The sequence below is a fragment of the Dunckerocampus dactyliophorus genome, chromosome 10, assembly GCF_027744805.1.
Source record: "Dunckerocampus dactyliophorus isolate RoL2022-P2 chromosome 10, RoL_Ddac_1.1, whole genome shotgun sequence".
NCBI classification, from domain to species: domain Eukaryota; kingdom Metazoa; phylum Chordata; class Actinopteri; order Syngnathiformes; family Syngnathidae; genus Dunckerocampus; species Dunckerocampus dactyliophorus.
The window spans coordinates 31,691,608-31,712,343 of NC_072828.1; the positions used below are offsets into that span (position 1 = coordinate 31,691,608).

Genomic DNA, 20,736 nt, shown 5'->3' on the forward strand with positions numbered 1-20,736 from the left:
GGAGCAACAACAAAGCGAGAAAATACAGTTATTTCAGACTGCTCTTCGGCAATGAAAGACTTTTTTGAAGTAGGAGAAATGAAGGAGTGTTTGAGGGAGCGTTGGGCATCAGTCATGAGTGAAGGCGTGGTGAATGTGTCTAACCAGCAGACAGCCGGAGACTACAAAATACAGAAGCGTAGGTGTCTGTAGGTCATTCTACTTTATATACAGGTAAGTGTACGCTACAATGCTACACAAACATCCCCAAACAACACTCAATACAAAGAACAATTCAGAAACAGATGTACAAAAAAACATACCAGTTTTTATTTGTGCAATTGTAAAATGATGAGCAGAAAGTGAGGCGGCCTGTGTCACAGGGTCTATCCACAGTAACTAAAAGAATCAAATCAAAACAAATATATAAACCCACTGCAACTTGAGCAGTTCACACTAAGAATACACTGTAAACAAAGAACTCAATGCACACTGGAATGTCCCTGACATGAACTAACCCCCAGGACACTGGATGAAACAATAAGATTGCTTTCAGCTTAAATAATAAAGGAACAGGAAAAAAACAGTGGTTGCCTGTAGGTGGCATTTGATGCAAAATACCTGTAACATGGGTAGTACCTTTAAGCATCTTACAAACTGTTCAAATAATCAACTTTAATGTAGATGTTTCCTGTAAAACATGACCAACTTGCATCTAAAGTTGACCGGTCTGGCCGGTGTGGCTACTACTGCTTTTACAGCATCTCTAAAAGGACTAAAAATAGTTAATATAGCGTACAGCGCAAAGTGCAATCATACGGAGCCCCGGAGGGGACATGGAGAAAAAAATATGGGTAAAAAAAAAATAAAATAAAAAAAAGAACAAACTTTTGCGTTCCCTCGCAAAACTTTTGCGAGATAACGTAAAACAGTTTCGCGAGGGAACGCAAAAGAGACTGGTTAAGCTGGAAACATATTCACATATTCAAACTTCTGGGATGAATAACTCCCAAGTGAATGGTTCTAACACGGCAAACCATACCTCTTTCCAACCGTGGCAACACAGACAAACAGCTACAACCCAGTTTTTATCAAAACGAGCCGTGTTTTGTGCAGTCTGACATCTATTGATCTCTAGGAGAAGCCGGCAGCGAGACCGGAGCGCAGGGACCGTCTACAAATGTCTTCTTCTTCATCTGTATTACGGCGGTTGGCATCCTCAGTAAGACAAGTATCTATTGGCTGTCCTGGAAGGCCATAGACGACGTCGTTGGCTAGTTTGCATGTTTTTTGCAAATTATGTTGTAAGAGATGTAGGAAAAAAACATAAGTATGATAGATTAACAAAGTAAATAAAAACACCTTGATTATGTTAAGAACTACAAAAATATATAAGACGCAACAAGTTAGTGAAAATGGAATTTTACATAATTTAGGGCAATTTTATTAGGTTAATAAATTCACTTCTGTAACGTGTAGGACCACAAAACTCACCTCACACATCAACGGCCTTCTCTTGTTCATACTACAGCAAAGACTTTGGGAAAATGTGATGTTATTATTTAATAAATGCAATTGTGTAACATGTCTGTTCAATAGCTTCACTTGGCCATTGATTTGTGAGGTGAATTTTGTGGTCCTACTCTTCACAGTGGAAGTTATTGAAAGGACATGTGACAGAATTGAATTTACTAACGATAATTCTTACGAAAATTCCCCAAAATGATGACAGCCAATAGATACTTGTCTTTCTGAGGAGTTGTCAACATTGATGCCAACCGCCATAATACAGATGAAGAAGAAGACATTTGTAGACGGTCCGTTGTGCCGAGTTTTGAATCCACGCCGAGATCTGCATGTACTTGTATAAGTCAGACTGCACAGAACACGGCTCGTTTTGGTAAAAATTGGGTTGTAGCTGTTTGTCTGTGTTGCCACGATTGGAAAGAGGTATGGTTTGCTGTGTTAGAACCATTCACTTGGGAGTTATTGATCCCGGAAGTTTGATTATGTGAATATGTTTCTAGCTTTACCACAGTCTCTTTTGCGTTTTGCGAGGGAACGCAAAACTAAATTCTTTCTTCTTGGCTTCGTGGCTTTGGAGTTACCGCGAGAGCGCAGCTGTTTCCACGCTAGCCAAAGTGCTACCTGTCCTGGAAGCACTGGTGGAGAGAAGAAATAAACTTCTCAACGACAGATCGAGTCTGCCGCAAGTCCACCACGCCATTGGAGAAAGCTGAAGACAGAAGGTCTTCAAGTTTCAATGGAGGCCAAACCCAGGCAGGACGTACTACGGAAGTAAATGCTCGCATGATAAGGTAATTCATTTATAGTGTCCTTGGTACGTACGACGCGTAGCCCTGCGTCTGCCGTCATCCCAATAACCCCGCCCAGTGGACGTCTGGCGTCAAACACAGCAGTACCGTACAGTACACGCTCATTAAAAAGTCTTCCTTGCGGATAGTGCTGTTCATTGAGTAAAATATATGTCATTATGTGTGAGGTAGCTAGCGAGTATAGCACACAGCACCCCTAGCACCTCGCGAAGTCACCCGCCGTCTTGTCTGCTATTATATCGGAGCAAAAAGTGGCTCTGCTTTTCACGCAGCAGCAATGGTCGTTTCTGTGGAGGAGGTGTCCGCGTCCATTGTGCGGGAATATCTGAGTAGAAAGGTATGTTACCTGATATCTGAGTAGAAAGGTATGTTACCTGGCAACACTGCTAACCACCTGTAGCCACGTTAGCGTTAGCCCTTGGGTTGCTATACTAAAGAGCTGTGATGCTAGCTTATGTCTGTGTTAGTTTACGATACGCATACCCTCTTTAGGAATTAGACTCCAGTATCACCACTGTCCATTTAGCCTAAGGGGTTGTTTGTACTAAAGTTGATGCTAGTCCATCACCGGAAGTAGCCACCACTGTTGGCTGTCAACATCCGGATCGTCACTAAACGGCAACAAAATGCAGGGACTCAAGAGGACGATCGCCTGCATGGATGAAGAGCATCCACGCACACATTCCAGTATCAACATCCGATCCCAGCTGCGACAGATCCTGCACATAGAAGACCTGTATCGGAAGAATAAGGTAATAGCAGAAGCCATAGCAAATGTGGAATATTGGATATACAGTAAGTTAGACCTGTCACGATAACACACTTTGACAACATTCTTTGACAACTTTTCATGAAAGTAATGATAATATATGGCATAATAGTGCAAATACACGCTATCAAAAGCATTCAACTTTCATTTATCTAGAGCGGAGATCTCAAACTCGTGGCCCGTGGGCCATTTGCGGCTCGCTGAGTCACATTTTGCGGCGCGTGACTTGTCTTCAAAGATTACTGTAATACGGCCTGCGACAAGCCAATGTTACTGGTAGGATGCACACGGAAGCCTACACTGAACCAAGAGTGAGTGAGTCACTTAAAAAATATGGTAAAAAAATTCCACCAATTTTCGATTCCGCTTGTCTGCATTAGGGTCACGGGTAAGCTGGAGCCTATCCCAGCTGAATGCAGCAAAATATAAACTGTGAAATTATTTATTTATTTATTTGATTCACCCTATTACTGTATCAAGATATTATTGTTATTGTGAGCCATGTATCGCGTGTCGTATCGTGAGGTACCCCGAGATTCCCAGCCCTACTCCCAATACTTGATGCGGCCCAGCCTCACCCAGACTCTACCTCAAGCGGCCCCCAGGTAAATTGTGTTTGAGACCCCTGATCCAGAGTATTTAACATTGCAGTTGGAATGTCAAGATGAGCTTTTAAATCATATAAATTAAACAAACAACATAATCCATTAAACCCAATTAAAATTAAAACGACACTTAAATAAAAATCACAACCAAAAACAATTAAAAAAATAGACTGTCTATGTTAAGAAAAAAAAACACTTCAATAAAAAAGAATGAATAAAATCAGGTCTAAAGAAAATTGCACTTTGATGAATAATGAACATTGGGTTCATTATAATTTCTTAAAGGGGTAGTTGGGATGTTTTGACATGAAGTTGTATGACATCCCCAGCAGCGTAGGAACGGTGAGTCACCCCCCACCCCCACTTCGGCCCGTGAACCAAGTTCCGGTTTGCTTTCGTTGTGGAGGAAAGTAGTTGCGGATCGTTGCCGTTTTGTGACGCAAACGTGTTGCTCTCTTGAACGCCTGTTGTTTGGGGAAGCAGAACGGTACTTAAGAGACCCCGGCAACGAGCCAGAACTACTTAACTTAACGGAACGCTTTAACAGGAAGACTTAACATGTAGCCAACGACATTGTCTGCTTGCGTGCACCTTTTTGTGTTTTTGTTTTGTTTCTATTTACTTTGCCAGACAAACACCTCAGTAAGCGTTGACTGTCGGGATGAAGACTCTGCTGCACCTCGAGTGGCAGGTTTTTTTCCCAGTTGGGAAAACTGGACAGGATGGTTGCATTTGAGGTGCGCATTCGAGTTGTATCGTAGAAGTATTCCTCTTCTTCATCGTCGCGACTTTCCAACAAATGCGGCATGTGGGCTCGTTGGTGTTCATGGGCTCACCTTGTTCATTCTGTTTTAAACTGAAATATTCTCACATTGGCCTTAGAAACCATGGCTTTTGTGCCTTCATTCATATTTGTGTTTGCTCGCTTGCAGGCAGCACTCGCCAGCAGCCCCGCCTTCACCCAGCGGGACAAAGAGACTGACAAGGGGGTTCACTCACTCCGTTCATTCCGCGATAGAAACAACACGTCCAGGTGTTGAGACAGATGCATAGAGTGAACCCTCTTGTCATCCAGCATGTTTGGTAGAGGGAGGAGGCCAACAAACATGCATGCACATGTCAATTTATCGAGGCCAGCAAAATTGTTGAGTTTGTTTTTATTGATTGTGTGATTGATTGATTGATTTATTATTGTGACCGGCCGAGTATGAGTAAAACATGCAAATATATCACAAAATTGGCCCAAAAAAGCCACCATATACAATGTTCACAAGTTAGAAAATGAAATGTCATTGCAGGTTCAGAGTTCCCCGTTGAGGACTTTGCTGGAGATCATCATCAGGCATCACATTGAAGGCGCTAAAGATGACAAGATGGCGTGTAACGAAAGTGAATGGTTGACGTCTGCTTTAATAATCAGCCGTGTCTCTCCTGCAAAGACGTCACTGCAGATGAATGACACCAACACAGAACGTGCAGCCTCCGTTCTTTCCTGTGAGCACACGGAGTTAAGGTATTCCGTAAGCACCTTTTTGACTTTTAGTTGCTTGAAAACTAAGTGGAATGTCCCTCACAGGTCACATGTCAGTGACGTGTCGCCCACACCAAGCGATGCAGACATGAAAGGGGGGTCGTGGGTTGATGCCTCCGTGAATGAAAAAGGCCAGTCAAAGGCTGAGCACTTTGTGGTCGGTGAACCTGAAAAGAAGCCCCCTGAAATCATCAGGAGCAGACCCCATCGAATACGGCGTGGCATGTTGGCCGGACCGATAGCCAGCACCCTTCAGGTCGTAGAAACATAGCTGGCCTTTCTAACTGTGACAGCTTGATGTTTATCTACTCATGTTTGGGGGGGGGGGTTTAGGAATCAAACAAACAGAGGCTGAGTCGACGGGTGGCTGCGCCTCAGCTGCTGCCCAGGAAAGAGGAGGACACCACGCAGTCTCGGGATGGACTGTCAGTGACCCGTTTACACCAAAAAGGCTCAGAAAAGTCCAGCAGTGACACAACACAAAGAGTGCAGGCCTCGGAAAAAGTCGGAGACACGACACCAGGCAGACACGACAGAACAATGTGAGTCTCTTAAATGGATGTCCTGTACAGTCATGTGACAAAATTAGGACACCACATTAAATATTCAGTTCTTTATTAAGAAATGTTCACATATCAATGTCTGATCTTGTTTTTCTTTATCTCTGTAAAAGAAAGTGATTCAATTGCAGGTAAACAACAAAAAATTAACATTGCTTTACTCATTAAACAAAATATATCAACAAAAATGCATATTCTAACTGAGGAAAAAGTTAGCCCCACTCAACACAGAATACTTTCAGCTGTGAGATGTTTGAGGGGTTTCTTGCATGTACAGCCCGTTTCAAGTCACCCCACAGCATCTCAATGGGATTAAGATCTGGGCTTTGACTCGGCCATTCCAGGACTCTCCATTTCTTCCTTTTCAGCCAGTCCTTGGTGGATTTACTGGTATGTTTTGGGTCATTGTCATGTTGCAGGGTCCAGTTTCGCTTTAGCTTTAATTTTTTCACAGATGATCTCACATGTTCCTCAAGCACCCTCTGATACACGATAGAATTCATGGTGGATTCTCTGATGGTGAGCTGGCCAGGTCCTGCTGCAGCAAATCATCCCCAAACCATGACACTTCCACCTCCATGCTTCACAGTTGGTATGAGGTTCTTTTCCTGGAATGCTGTATTGGGTTTACGCCAAACATGTCGTCTGTTGTGGTGTCCAGATAATTCAATTTTAGATTCATCTGTCCAAAGAACATTATTCCAGAAGTCCTGGTCTTTGTCTACATTCACTCTGGCAAACGTCAGTCTGGCCTTCATGTTCTTCTTGGAGAGCAAAGGTTTCCTCCTTGCACACCTCTCATGAAGGTTAAACTTGTGAAGTCTCTTTCTGATTGTAGAGGCATGCACTTTCACATCAACAGTAGCAAGAGCCTGCTGTAGGTCCCGTGATGACATTTTAGGGTTTTTGGAGACTTCTTTTAGCATCTTGCGGTCAGCTCTCGGGGTGAACTTGCTTGGACGGCCAGACCTGGGCATGTTGGCAGCTGTTTTCAATGTCCTCCACTTGTAGACTATTTTCCGGACAGTGGAATGGCTGATTTTATATTCTTTTAAGATCTTTTTAAATCCCTTACCAGATTCATAAGCGTCTACTAGTGATGGGTCCGGGAACATCAACGCGTCGGCTCATGTGTCGAGCTCAAAGAGCGAAACCCCGTGCCGGTGCACGTCTCGCTTGAAGAAAAAGTCACGTGACCCATACAGTTGCTGTTTCGCCTGTCTGTGAGGCGCCAAAGTGTGTTTATAGGGAAGCGAGTCAGGCTGTTGTCATCGGGGTGCAACGTCTCGGCAATAAGAACAAATCTTTGAAAGCACAATTCTTCCACTGAATCCAGTGTGACGTGGAGACTGAAATAAAAGAAAGATTTTCGCCGTGTGAGACCATTTGGATCTTATATCGGCAAATAAGCCATTTGGTTTTATTTTCCTATTTCATCCCGTTCCTCTGAAACAGTTCATCTCCTCTTGAGCTGACAGAATTCATCTGCATGTCAGTGACTCTTAGTTGAAAATATTTGTTTTATTTTCTGCTGGTTAAATGTCCTAATTGTTTTACTGAATTGTCCTACTAAAGAAAACCACCTTATCAATACACATAGATACAGTATATAAACATTTTACTACTTCCTCAGCAGTAGTTCATTAAATGAATTTACTACTTTAATTCAATTTACAGTGTTGATTTACTTTTGGTTTTACTTTGACTTTACTTTCCACATTATGACACACGGTCACGTTCACTATTTATTGACTGTATATTTTAAAGATATAAAATCTATTTTAAACTTCGATAAAGATATAAAATAATGCAATCATTTCAATATTATTGTATACAGACGGTCATTAAATCAATATGTCAGTTGAGTCTCTCGCCTAAGGGTGAACTGGGACAAAAATTGTTTTCTGAATGTTATTGTTATTGTTGTGTGAATGTTATGCGCTATTATAGTGTGTGTGTGTGTGATGTGTCACGGCAGCAATGCGAACCCTTTAAGATGCAGCAGGTGTCAGTATTGAGCGACACAGTACAGACACAGTGTTGATACAGTTTGGGTAATGTGCCGCAACGCTTCACGAGGCCTCATCTACCCATCACTCACGTCGACAATCTTCTTTCTGAAGGCCTCAGACAGCTCCTTTGATCTCACCATGGTGTTTTCTCTCACTTCAACAGTCAGGGGCACACCAAACTAAATGTGAGGTTTAAATAAGGCAAGCCTCCTTCAAAACACTGGGTAATGATGTTCTAATCATGTACACCTGTGTGTGATTTTAGCCATTTTAAGTGGGATTGAATGTGGGGGTGTCCTAATTTATTCCTCAACAGAAATTGCATTTATTTAAAATTACATTTTACTGAAAGTTATAAAAAAATATTTTTTTCAGTTTTATTTGTTTAGTTCTATTACTTGAATCTCTCAAGATTGTTAAAATTGATATTAATTATCCATATGACCAAATATGTTAGAAAACACACAGGCTTCCATTGGGTGTCCTAATTTTTTCACACGACTGTATGTACACATACAGTATTTACACTATGTATGTGTATGGATGTACTGTATGTACACATACAGTATTTGCAGTATGTATGTGTATGGATGTACTGTATGTACACATACAGTATTTGCACTATGTATGTGTGTGGATGTACTGTATGTACACATACAGTATTTACACTATGTATGTGAGTCTCTTATATGGGTGTACTGTACGCACAACTATGATGCGTTCAAGGACCACCAAACAAAGTGGGGAGTCTCAGCGCTTGATGAGAGAACATTGTCAGTGAAGCATAAAGACATAAATATTATGGGCAGTGCTATATGGATACTGTATGTACATTTATCACGTATTTATAAATAATTATGGCAAACGACGTGTTTTCTGCGTAAAAACGGCCTACGTTTGTAGAATTAAACAAAAATGTGCAAATGTGCAGGGATTGACTGTGTTGCTCGTATCGTACTGAGCAGCCAGACCCTTTCTGCTGATGTGTGTCTTTTCTGCCTTCCTCTCAGCGTGAGGCCCAAGACGCAGCCACACGCACAACATTTGTCTGTGATGGTGTTAGGTAAGAAAGGATGTCACGGATTGGAAGATTTGTGGCATTTATTCATCTGCCATTTGTTGATTTCATTTCCAGATGACGTTGATGACGATCTGCCGGAGTTGTCCAACATGTCCATGAAGACCGGCAGCGCTGCTGCGAGAGGCCACCCAATGGACCAGCACACTGCCTCGGTTGTTGGTTTAGTCTCTGGGTTGATGCTCGAGATGACTTTGAGCGTGTGTTTTTATTGTCTTTGCTCTCCGCAGGAATTGAAAGCAGTTCTTCTTGGCTCTTGTGCCAAATGTTTCAGTGTCGAGTGGAGGAACCAGGCTTTCACCTTCTCCGAAACGCATGACCTGAGATATGGAATTGTTCAGAAAAAGGTTGCCATAACCTACCGGGATTCATTTTGGGCTATTCTTAATATGTTTTTAATATTTGTTTGTACTTGTTTTCCAGGGTGGTCCATGTGGGGTCCTAGCTTCCATTCAAGCCTTTGTTTTAAAGAAACTTCTCTTGGAAAGCACGGACAGTGCCAATACCAGACTCCAGTACGTTGATCTTTAAATCCATAGTTTATTATGTACGGATGCCCGTATTGGCGTAAAATGTACATACCGGTTCATAGCGGTATCGCCTTTTCTGCCGTAAATGATACCAGCGCGCATGTGTGATGATGTGCAACTGACTTCGCGAGCTCAGTTAGCATGCCCATGGCCTCTGATTATTTCCACATTTTGCCTTTGGATTGTAAATCTGTGCAAGCAAGGGGTCTTAATAAGATGTCCGCTGACGTTGCGCAAGCTCAACATGACAAAAGGACGACAGCTTGAAGCTCAGCACAGTACAGTGGTGCCTTGGTTAACGTCATGAATCTCTTCCAGAAGGTCCGACTCAAACCCAAATGGACTCTAACCAAAGCAAACATTTTCATAGAAAATAATGTCAATCCAATTCATCCGTTCCAACACCCAAAAATGTTAACACAAAACAGATTTTATAGAAAGTGATTCTAGTTTTACATGCAGAAAATGAATGGACAAGTGAACATTTAACATCACTTTTACCCATTTTTTTGGGGGAAACACCCACAATGCCATCAATGACGCAAATAAGACAAAATAAACACATTATTCTGCAAACAAATCCATCCAACTAAATAGCAACGTCTGGAATCAATGAACATGTACTTTGCTGTTTAATATAGAAAATGGAAATAAAACCAAGCGCTGGTGGCAGTGATGTGGTGGAAGTGTGCTGGTGAGGATGCCTTAGAACATATATACCTGTGTGTGTGTGTGTGTGTGTGTGTGTGTGTGTATATATATATATATATATATATATATACTGTATGTGTGTGTGTGTGTGTGTGTGTGTGTGTGTGTAAACCAGTGGTCCAAACTATTTCCACTAAGGGCTGCATACTGAAAAATCAAAAGATGCGGGGGGCACTTTTAAATGTTTTTTTTTTTTTAAACAAACCCAAACAAAATATTTAATATAATGTATATATATATATCTACACATATAAAATGTTTCATCATTTTATCAGTGATAAAGCGTATTATTATTATTATTATTATTATTATGGACTGTTTCTCCTTACATTACTTTTTGGCTGTTTCTTTTTTTTATTTTTACAAATATTAACGTTTTACTTGTACATTTTTTCCCCTCATACTAATATGACTTATTCTCATAATATTTTGACTCTATGATCATAACATTATAGCATTTACCCAACCTCATTTTCCTAAAATTTCAGCTTAATTCTTTGTTTGGTTTGTTTCTTATATTACAAGTTTTTTTCCTATAATATTCCATCTATTTTTTTCTGTTAATATAATGACTTTACTCCCTTAATATTTTGTCTTTATTCTTGTAAAATTAATGGTTTTTTCCATTTTTGCTGTTGTTTTATAAATTTTATTGTTTTATCGTATTTTTAGAATGTGTTGAGGGCCAATAAAAAAGCAGTCACGGGCCGTAAATGTCCCTCGGGCCGCACTTTGGACACCCCTGCCATAGAAGGGGTGTGGTGACGTGTGCTATGTTGACTGTGGATGGTGTGGACATGCTAGGCTAAGTTTGAGTGCTTATGTTTTGCTGCTGGAAGTGTTACGGATGTTAAATGAGACATAAACACCGCGTGTCACCCTCCATGCGCCGCCATGTTGATAGACCGTTACGCGGAACCGGAGTAGATGTATGCATGGATGCGTGATGACGGAGCCACTCCCGTCACATTTCCACACCTCTGAAATGACCACGCTCTTCTCTCTAAGCCGTGAAATTGCGAGGTGTCACACCCCTGTCTCGGTACCCTCCATCGCCTTCCTCTTTGGTGCGCTCCGTGCGTTTGTCACGTTGTATATCTCATAACAACTCTGATATAAACAAACGCTGTTGCTCTAAAATGGCGCCTGTGGCCCACGATACATTGCGCAATCACGTGCAAAACTTTTGGATGTTAACTGAAAAACGTGCTAACCAGGGGCGGATGTTAACCGAGGTTACCACAGTGTCTGTATGGGTTGATATCAGTTGAATATTGAGCATCTCTTGTATTATGTATCATGTACAGCACATGACTTCCTGTGCCGGTGCAAATAAGCCTTAGCTTTGGAGCCACTTGACCTCTTGCGGTTTAGGTGTTGATGTTAGGACCCACAAAAACCTGCACTTTGTTCTCAGGAGTTTAAGACCGACTAATGCAGCCAGACGAAAATGTCTGAGTTTAGCTGTGGCTGAAGTACTGTGGAGGGCCGGGGAGGAGAAGGAAGCCACAGTTGCAATGTAAGATTCTACTTTTTCAATCCTATTCCTTCATGATAATCATGTGAATGTGCTGTCCATGGATTGCAGTTGACACGTTGTGATGATGGACAACCACCTCAGCCCACTCTTACTTACCCACTGTGCTTTTCAAACAGAAACACGGGAAGAAATGTTTTCACGCCAAGTGGACACTACAAATGTGAAGGAGTGCTTGAAAAGGTACAACACCATTCCTCCCGCAGGAAATGATGGCTTCATCCTTCCCAGACCTCACATACCCTGGCTAACCTTCTGTTGGGGATTCCCAGCATGCCTTGCGGGTTATGAATGAGTATAGAATAGTACAGCAATCCCTCGTTTATCACGGTTAATTGGTTCCAGACCTGACCATGATAAGTGAAGTAGGATTCCTTATAGATAAATTTATGTCTTTCTAGTTAGAGCATAGAAAAATAAAGTAGAAAATAAGACATAGAAAACCTGTTTACCACCTTCTAAATATGCTCTTTAACATGATTAGAGCCCTCTAGACATGAAATAAAACCCCTATAGTCACCTTTACACTCCTATTACCCAATATAGTAGACATAATAAGAGAAAATAAAACAGACTCATGACATTGGAAGAGTTCTATTTTTATACTTGCTTTGCTGGCTATTGTCTCATCAGTGTAACATCACTGACACATAGTGATCAGTGTAGAATACTACATATCATCACAATGTCCTTGAATGCATCTTCTGAATGGCTTATATTTGTATTTTGCTTCATTTAGCCATTTTATGCTTGTAAATGCTTGATTTAGGTCCAAAAATACATCAAATTAGTTTCAATCCCCCTAGATTTTTTACTAATAATAGGGTGTATTCCACCACAAAACACCATCCATCCATCCATCCATCCATCTATCTTCTATGCCACTTATCCTCACTAGGGTCACAGGGGTATGCTTGGAGCCTATCCCAGCTGACTTTGGGTGGACTGGTGGCCTGCCAACGGCAGACAAAACAGCATGATTGATGAGTGAATGTATTTGTGAAACAATGTGATAGAGTGAAGGTGAGGGATGAGTCCGTATTAGAATGTAAGAGTCAGTGTCGATACCCACCTGGTCCATGTGCTACATTTACATTGTGTGTTATTTTTCACAAAGTGGCGGGGGCTCCCCACAGGTGAATGAATGAATGAAAGAATGTTGTTTTTCATCTGTTAGGTCACGTGTTTCACAGTGGACAGCATGACGGAGCTGCAGGTGCTGGTGGAGCAGCATGTTGATCAGGTGACACATGTTTGTGGTCCTCGGTCGCATTTCCGCTTTGAAATGCACTAAAGCCTTTTTACTTGATTACAGTTACTATTATTACTACTACTATTGTTTCCACAGTTTGAGACAGGGGAGCTGGGGTGTCTGCTGCTCACCGTGTCTGCTGTTCTCTCTCGATCCATCGCGAAGTACGGCAAAGCTAACCTCTCACTGGAAAAGTCGAGGAATCACTCAAGCTTGATGTGTTTTCTTGTTGTCAGGGTGAGAGAGGACATGGACGTGGCCACCACCGCTCTCATTGGAGCTCATGGCTACTGCACTCAGGTTTGCTTGACTTACTTTACCTACTTCCTATCTCATATGCCACATCCAAACTTACTACATTTGTTTATTTGATCCTCGCTCATAAGCACATTACAACGGGACTGTGTGAATGTAGCTTGTGCCTCCAGCTCCATGCAGTCGATGGTATGGTTACTCTGCTTCTCAACACACCTCATGCACACCTGGTCTGCCAAGTGTGTTGCCAACCTAGTGACTTTGTTGCTATATTTAACAGTACGCTAATCCATCGCACCGTCACTCTCATCACGCTATAAATCATTACTGTTTCGTGGTTGAATACGGCCTATTGTTATTTCAAAAAATATGCATATTTAGTGTCTAATCTAATGTTTCATATTTTTTTGCATTTTCAAGCATAAACAAAGTAAACTACAAATATAAGGCATTCCGAAGATGCATTCAAAGACACTGTGATGATATATAGTATTGTACACTGGTCACCAGGTGTCAGTAATGGTACTGTAATGTTCGGTGAGACACACAAGCACCAGACTTGATTGCCAGATAATGTCACAACAGGTGCAATAATCCCTGACACAGCCTACTGTACAAGCTAACTCAACTTTGAACCCTCCATGTCGTTTCCTGTCCCCTAGCACCCAAACACACACAAGCACAACTTTTATTTGTGTCTTATATGTCTTATATATATATTGGGTAATAGGAATGTAAAGGTGACTATAGGAGTGTTATGTCATGTCTAGAGGGCTCTAATCATGTTGAAAAGCATATTTAGAAGGTGGTAAACAGGTTTTCTATGCTCTAACTACCAAAATATTCCTTTTACAAATAAGGAATCCTACTTTGCACGGTCGGGTCTGGAACCAGTTACCCGCCATAAATGAGGGATTACTCTTCTCAGTGTGAATACACTTATGCACTCAAAATGCTAAGTGTAAGTATGGAAGTGTGCAAATGTCTTTATGTGCTGTGAATAAAAGTACCTTTTTGTTGGTGGTGTTTACCAGGAGCTTGTCAACCTGTTGCTGGTGGGCCAGGCAGTCTCCAACGTCTTTGACGGCAACGTGGAGTTGGACCCGGGAAAAGGCAACTCAACCCTTCTCAAGGGAATCAAAGGTCCTTGTAACGTCGGCCTGCTGTCCTTGTTTGAGCATTACAACATCTTTAAGGTAAGCGACACTCCCCTTGCAATGAATCATCGCCCCTTTGTGGTTGAATATGGCCCATTTGTAGTTATAGTTCAACAAATATGATTTATTTTGGCCTAAATGAAGCATTTTTCAAGCACAAAAATGGCTAAATGTAGTAAAACACAAATATTCCGAAGGTGCATTCTAAAATTATATGTAGTATTGTACACTGCTCAGTAGGTGTCAGCAATGTTACATTGATAACACAATAAACACCAGGAAGTACTGTATACAACAGGAATGCTGAAGTGTCACTCTATATTATGTATTGTTTCATGTCTAGAGCACACTAATCATGTGAAAAAGCATATTTAGAAGGTGCTAAACAGGTTTTCTATGTCTTATGTGGCTTATTTTCTCTTACTATGTCTACTATATTGGGTAATAGGAGTGTAAAGGTGACTATGGGGTGTTATTTCATGTCTAGAGGACTCTAATCATGTTAAAAAGTGTATTTAGAATGTGGTAAACAGGTTTTCTATGTCTTATTTTCTCTTATGTCTACTATATTGGGTAATAGGAGTGTAAAGGTGACTATAGGGGTGTTATTTCATGTCTCGAGGGCTCTAATCATGTTAAAAAGGTTTTCTATGCTGACTAACTAACCAAAGTATTCCATGTCTAAATAAGGAATGGATGGATTGATCCACCCATGCATCATACTGCTCTGCTTTGGTCTTCCAGGTTGGAGACTATCTGAAGAACCCTCGTTTCCCGGTGTGGGTGGTGTGCAGTGAAAGCCACTTCAGTGTGCTGTTTGGCCTGCAGGGGGGGCTGTTGACCAATCAGGATGAAAAGCAGCTGGCGTTTGACCTCTACTACTATGATGGACTGGCCAATCAGCAGGAGGAGATCCGCCTCACTATATGTGTGTAGCATCAGGAAGAGGGTGTGGTTCGGGGATTTCTCTAAGATGACTCCCCCGGCCAATAGCAACAAAGTAGGCGTGGTCGGGGAGTACCTGCAGCCAAGAGGAGAAGAATGCAGATTTACCTTGTACACAAGTTGAGGAGTACTTAATTGAGTATTTAATGAAAATAAGTTCCTATAGAGCTTCACTGGAGTCTGGTATGATTTGAAATGAGCAGGATAGCAGCCCTGTCATGAAATGAATTCTACTCTATTCTAGTGTTTTATAATGTATTCTAGTGTATTAGTGTATTATAGCATATTCTAGTGTATTCTAGTATATTCTAGGGTATTATAGCGTATTCTAGTGTATTAGTGTATTATAGCGTATTTTCATGTATTTGTGTATTCTAGAGTATTCTAGTGTAGTGTATGTAAGAAATGCTGATTTTTAGCCGCAGGTTTGACTAAAATCTTAAAGACTGCTCTGTGTGTGTGCAGCTGTGGGCAAGTGGACGGAGAGTCGTGAAGATGCGGACGCTGATCTCATCCCACCGCTGGAGCTGTGTATCCGAACAAGGTCAGCATGCGTTGGCGTTGAAGTGAAAAAACACTCATGTACTTCTTTTGTAATGTGCTTCCACTATGATTTTCTCAGGTGGAAAGACGCCTTAGTGGCTTGGAATGACACGGAGCCCATTCTCTGACTTGCTGGATGAGTTTCAGTGTACACTTGCACACATCAACTCTTTTATTTGATTTCACGATGCATTCATTGAGCGTTGCCTTTTATTTTTCTTCACTCAACACCCTAGCTGCAACCCACATGGGTGTCTGATTAGAAGACACCACCAAAATACACCTCATTCATGCTGAAGGGGTGAATACCCATGCTATTATTTCATATGAAGATGTTTTTATTGAAATGCTTCATCTTTGGGATGGATGTAGAAGATAATAGTTTGATTGTGCACGTGCACGAGGAGGGCTTTCTCTCAGTTTATTTGATGATGAGCATTAATATTGATGACAGAAGTGATATACCTTTCTGTTTGCCCTAATCATAATTGATGTAAATGTTTAGTCTAATAATAATAATGTCCAAGTTTAGTGAGGTTTTGGCCTTACTAAACGTACTGCTGAACTATTTCTGTACACATACTTGCTGATAATATATACTGTAGATTATAGGAAAATATGAGTTCAACAACAGTGTATGTACAGTATAGTCGCTCCTTGCCATTTCCCGGCTCAAAGACCTCACCCTCACTCATCACATTTTTTCAAAAATTCATTAAGAAATGGTCGCTGTTTTGTGGTTGCCTACAGGCTATTTTTAGTACAAAAATTGCATAAATAAGCAAATGTGACATATTCTTGGCTTAAAATTAAGCATTTCCAAGCATAAAAATGGCTAAATGAACTAAGAACTGTAGTCTACACCGGCCACTAGGTGTCACTAGCAACACATCACACTTTGGTTTTCATCCTAGTGTAATGGCGGCTGAATAACTGCACGTCAGGATGGCTATATTCAGTTGGCCATTTATTTTCAAAAGTACAGAAACACTTACAGATGCAGGAGCACTTAGCCACACGTGTGTGAAACAGCAACACTTCCTTCACTCTCACTCTACGCCTTTTTTCCTCCAAAACACTTGCTCCTACCAACATGCTGGACCCGACTGCCCCCTATAGCTCACACACCAAAACCACAGCTAGGAGCAACACAATATACCCGTCACTACACTAACCCCTCCCTATAAAGGCCCTCGCCCCGAGAGCACCAAAAATTAACAACCAACGAGGAACACTTAACAAAACAATACAACACACTCAAGTGCTCCCCTCAACATTGTGACCCACATAGTCTCTGAGATACCGTGGCGGCCTTCTCCTCCTCCTTGGCCACCCCTGCCGATGGTGAGACGGGCTGCCTCACCTCGGGCGTTGCCACCCCAGGTGGCTCACCCACATGAGTCCGGAGAGGCGAACGTCCCTCCTCAGTCTCTGGTGCTGATGGAGCCCCACGGCCCGCCACTGCGGGTTCTTGCACTCCCCGGTATGGCGCCAGGCGATCACGATGAAGGACCACTTTTCTTTTCCTTGGTCACTATTCAGTGTCTCCGGAACGCCAAAACGACTAAACATTCCCTCTATCAAGGCAGTGGCGACTGTCTCTGCTTCTTGGTCGGCCAGGGGGTACGCCTCTGGCCACCTTGTGAAGTAGTCGATGGCTGACAGGACATACCGATTCCCCCGGTCAGAGCGTGGCAGTGGCCCCACTATGTCGACTGCCACTCTTTCCATGGGCGCCCCCATGAGGGCCCGCTGCAGCGGGGCACAGGAACGGCCAGGCGGGCCCTTCCTCGCTGTACACAGGTCACAGCGTCTGCAAAAATCCTCCACATCTCTCCTGCAGTGGCCCTAGTAGAAACTTTGGCGCAGGCGCCGCAACGTCTTAGCCACACCAAAGTGTCCGGAACCAACTGCCCCATGCATGGCATTGAGCACAGGCTCTTGTAGACTCTTTGGGACAACCACCTGCCACCTCTTTTCTCCCGTCGCCGGCTCCTTCCACGCTCGTTGCAGCACCCCTTGACTCTGACGCAGTGTCTCGAACTTGGACCACAGGCCTTTAGTCCCTGCTGACATGTGGGCTATCTCCTCCCATGCTGGACGTTGCTGAGACTCCACCCACCTCCGGACTGGCTGCAGGTCTGCATCCCCCTCTTGCTGCTGCTCCCATTCGGCGACTCCTACCATCTGGAGTTGCCTGACCATCACTCCTGTGGCTCGGCACTCTTAACACGCCACCACCCACTTCCTCCAGCAGCTCTTCCTCCCACGCCTCTCTCCTTTCACAATAGCGACAGCCCTCTGCAGCGCAAGGCCGGTGGGACAGCGCGTCTGCGCTGGAGTGGCGTGTCCCAGCTCTGTGCTCCACCTTGAAGTCGTAGGCCTGGAGCTCTTCAAGCCACCGGGCCACTTGCTCTTCTGGCTCTTTGAAGGTCATCAGCCAGCTGAGAGCCGAGTGGTCTGTCCTCACCCTGAAAGGCTGGCCACATAAGTAATATCTAAAATGTCTGATGGACAGCACCACGGCCAGCAGCTCTCTGCGGGTGACACAGTAGCGCCTTTCAGCCTTGCTGAACACTCTGCTGAAGTAGGCCACGACCCGCTCGCCTTCAGATGTGGGTTGCGCCAGCACTGCTCCTATTCCCTCTCCACTAGCATCTGTGTCAAGGATGAAGGGCAAGTTGGGGTTCGCTGGTGCTAGCACTGGGGACTCACTCAGAGCTTGCTGGAGACTGCTGAATGCTTTTTGGAACTGGTCAGACCACTGTTGGGCATTTGCAATCAGCTCAAATTGGGCGTGAAAAGCTTCCCAGTCAGCTTTGCCAGAATATTTGGGCGTTTTCAAACACATGGTCACAGCTGCACGTGCTGAGCCATCCCCCGCGTTGCTCTCTATGCATGCTGCACGGCCGGCACTCATGGCCGCCGGTGATCGCCCCTTGCTGGCTGGCATGTCGACAGCCTCTCTCAGCCTCCTTCCACTCTTCCCGACAAGCTCTCACTCTCTCTCGGCGCGCTCTCTGTCTCCACCCAGCAGCGCTCCCTTCGCCGTCGCTCTCCGCCGCCTCCTTCACACGCGGCTCGCCTCTTCTTTGGCTCATACTCGACGATGCCGGCGACACGGATAAAACACGGCGGTAGGCTCACGTTCGAAGTCACTTCTGACACCAGTGTAATGGCGGCTGAATAACTGCACGTCAGGATGGTACGGAGCCCTGAGACCGGAGCGCAGAGACCGTCTACAAATGTCTTCTTCATCTGTATTATGACGGTTGGCATCAATGTTGACAACTCCTCAGAAAGACAAGTATCTATAGCAGGGGTCACCAAAGTGGTGCCCACGGGCACCAGGTAGCCCCCCACGACCACATGAGGTGCCCGCAAGCCTGCTTTTCATTCAGGTTTCCAGTTAATAATGAAAGAACAGTAGAAAGAAATGCATTCTGAAATACAAAATGTGAGTTGTGGACACCAGCATTTTGTTAATGTTCTGGTAAAACAAGCATATTTGCTTTGTTTGGGTTTAAAATAAGCTCTGAAAAAAAATGTTACAAAAATGAGTAGCTCTTGGCTTCATTTTGTAAAAGTAGCTCCCACAAGGAAAAACGTTGGTGACCCCTGATCTATTGGCTGTCCTGGAAGGCCATAGATGACGTTGTTGGCGAGTTTGCATGTTTTTTGCAAATTATGTTGACTTGGTGAGTTTTGTGGTCCTACTCCTCACAGAAGTGATGTAGGAGCCTAAATACTCTTTAAGTTGATTGATATTAGGATAAAAGGTGATTTAGGTTTATTCAGCTAAAAATTGGCTACTTACATTATTTACAAGTGAAATGTTGATAGTTCATATATAGAGTAAGTTAATAGTTAATTCATCGTACTTTGTGTGTGGATAGTTTAAGGTGTACTATTTCATATAGCATTCTAATATTGAAGAAATGTTTTGACTTTCCTATTTAATGTATGTACATCTTTAATTGCTTTGACCCGGAAGTATCTATAAGGTGATGTAACCTGGAAGGGCAATTATTAGGTATAGTGGAACGGAGCCACACAGTTTTTTGACCTCTCTCTCCATCTCGCTCTCATTCTCTTTTTATTTGTCTTTAGAAACTCTCGTTTTGTATTTTTGTTACTTTAGAATGTTGTTTGTTCTGCAAGTAAAGTGAACCAAACGAAGAGGAGTTTTCTGGAGTGTTTTTTGCATGCTGCTGCTAGCAGAGGAGCACGAGGGAAGAATTGGGAGCGTCAAGCTAAGGCTTCGGAGGAACCTACAAGTGACTTTATTAACAACCTAATAAAAATTGCCCTAAATTATGTAAAAGTCCATTTTCACAAACTTGTTGTTGCTTCTTATATATGTTTGTAGTTCTTAACATAATCAAAGTGTTTTTATTTACTTTGTTAATCTATCATATTTATGTTACTCTATCATACTTGTTTTTTTTCCTACATCTCTTACAACATAATTTACAAAAAACATGCAAACTCGCCAACAACGTCATCTATGCCTTCCAGGACAGCCAATAGATACTTGTCTTTCTGAGGAGTTGTCAACATTGATGCCAACCGCCATAATACAGATGAAGAAGACATTTGTAGACGGTCCCTACTCGGCACAACACCGGCTTCTCATAGAGATCAATATAAGTCAGACTGCACAGAACACGGCTCGTTTTGATAAAAACTGGGTTATAACTGTTTGTCTGTGTTGCCACTGTTGGAAAGAGGTATGGTTTGCTGTGTTAGAGACATTCACTTGGGAGTTTTGATCCCGGAAGTGTGAATATGTCAATATGTTTCCATCTTTACCAGTCGCTTTTGCGTTCCCTAGCAAAACAGTTTTGCGTTATCTCGCAAAAGTTTTTTTTTTTTTTTTTTACCCATCATTTTTTTTTCTCCATGTCCCCTCCGGGGCTCCGTAGTACGGCTATAT

General features: G+C 42.8%; 1 protein-coding gene across 4 annotated transcripts; it reads left to right on the forward strand.

Annotated features, from left to right (window-relative positions):
- The first annotated feature begins 1,880 nt into the window (after positions 1-1,880).
- mindy4 (MINDY lysine 48 deubiquitinase 4) lies at positions 1,881-20,682 on the forward strand. 4 transcript variants are annotated; one of them, XM_054789145.1, is made up of 18 exons: positions 1,881-2,297; positions 2,948-3,067; positions 4,988-5,202; positions 5,266-5,476; positions 5,554-5,762; positions 8,803-8,855; positions 8,928-9,025; positions 9,101-9,217; positions 9,294-9,385; positions 11,529-11,630; positions 11,768-11,831; positions 12,826-12,891; positions 12,997-13,064; positions 13,137-13,200; positions 14,190-14,351; positions 15,057-15,240; positions 15,723-15,801; positions 15,880-20,682. In XM_054789145.1, exons 2-18 carry the CDS (start codon positions 2,972-2,974, stop codon positions 15,926-15,928), a joined length of 1,929 nt encoding a protein of 642 aa, XP_054645120.1. In that variant the 5' UTR covers positions 1,881-2,297; positions 2,948-2,971; the 3' UTR covers positions 15,929-20,682. The 4 variants fall into 4 exon arrangements, with proteins under 4 accessions (XP_054645120.1, XP_054645122.1, XP_054645119.1 ...); XM_054789144.1 differs by lacking the exon at positions 1,881-2,297 and adding an exon at positions 2,356-2,652 and having other exon boundaries at positions 2,866-3,067; XM_054789143.1 differs by lacking the exon at positions 1,881-2,297 and adding an exon at positions 2,356-2,652.
- Positions 20,683-20,736: the final 54 nt, after the last annotated feature.

Coding starts and splice junctions, on each gene's coding strand:
- mindy4 (XM_054789143.1), top strand. CDS start 2,593: ATGGTCGTTTCTGTGGAGGAGGTGTCCGCGTCCATTGTGCGGGAATAT. Junction 3,068..4,987: donor ACCTGTATCGGAAGAATAAG/GTAATAGCAGAA, acceptor ATGTCATTGCAG/GTTCAGAGTTCCCCGTTGAG. Junction 5,763..8,802: donor GGCAGACACGACAGAACAAT/GTGAGTCTCTTA, acceptor CCTTCCTCTCAG/CGTGAGGCCCAAGACGCAGC.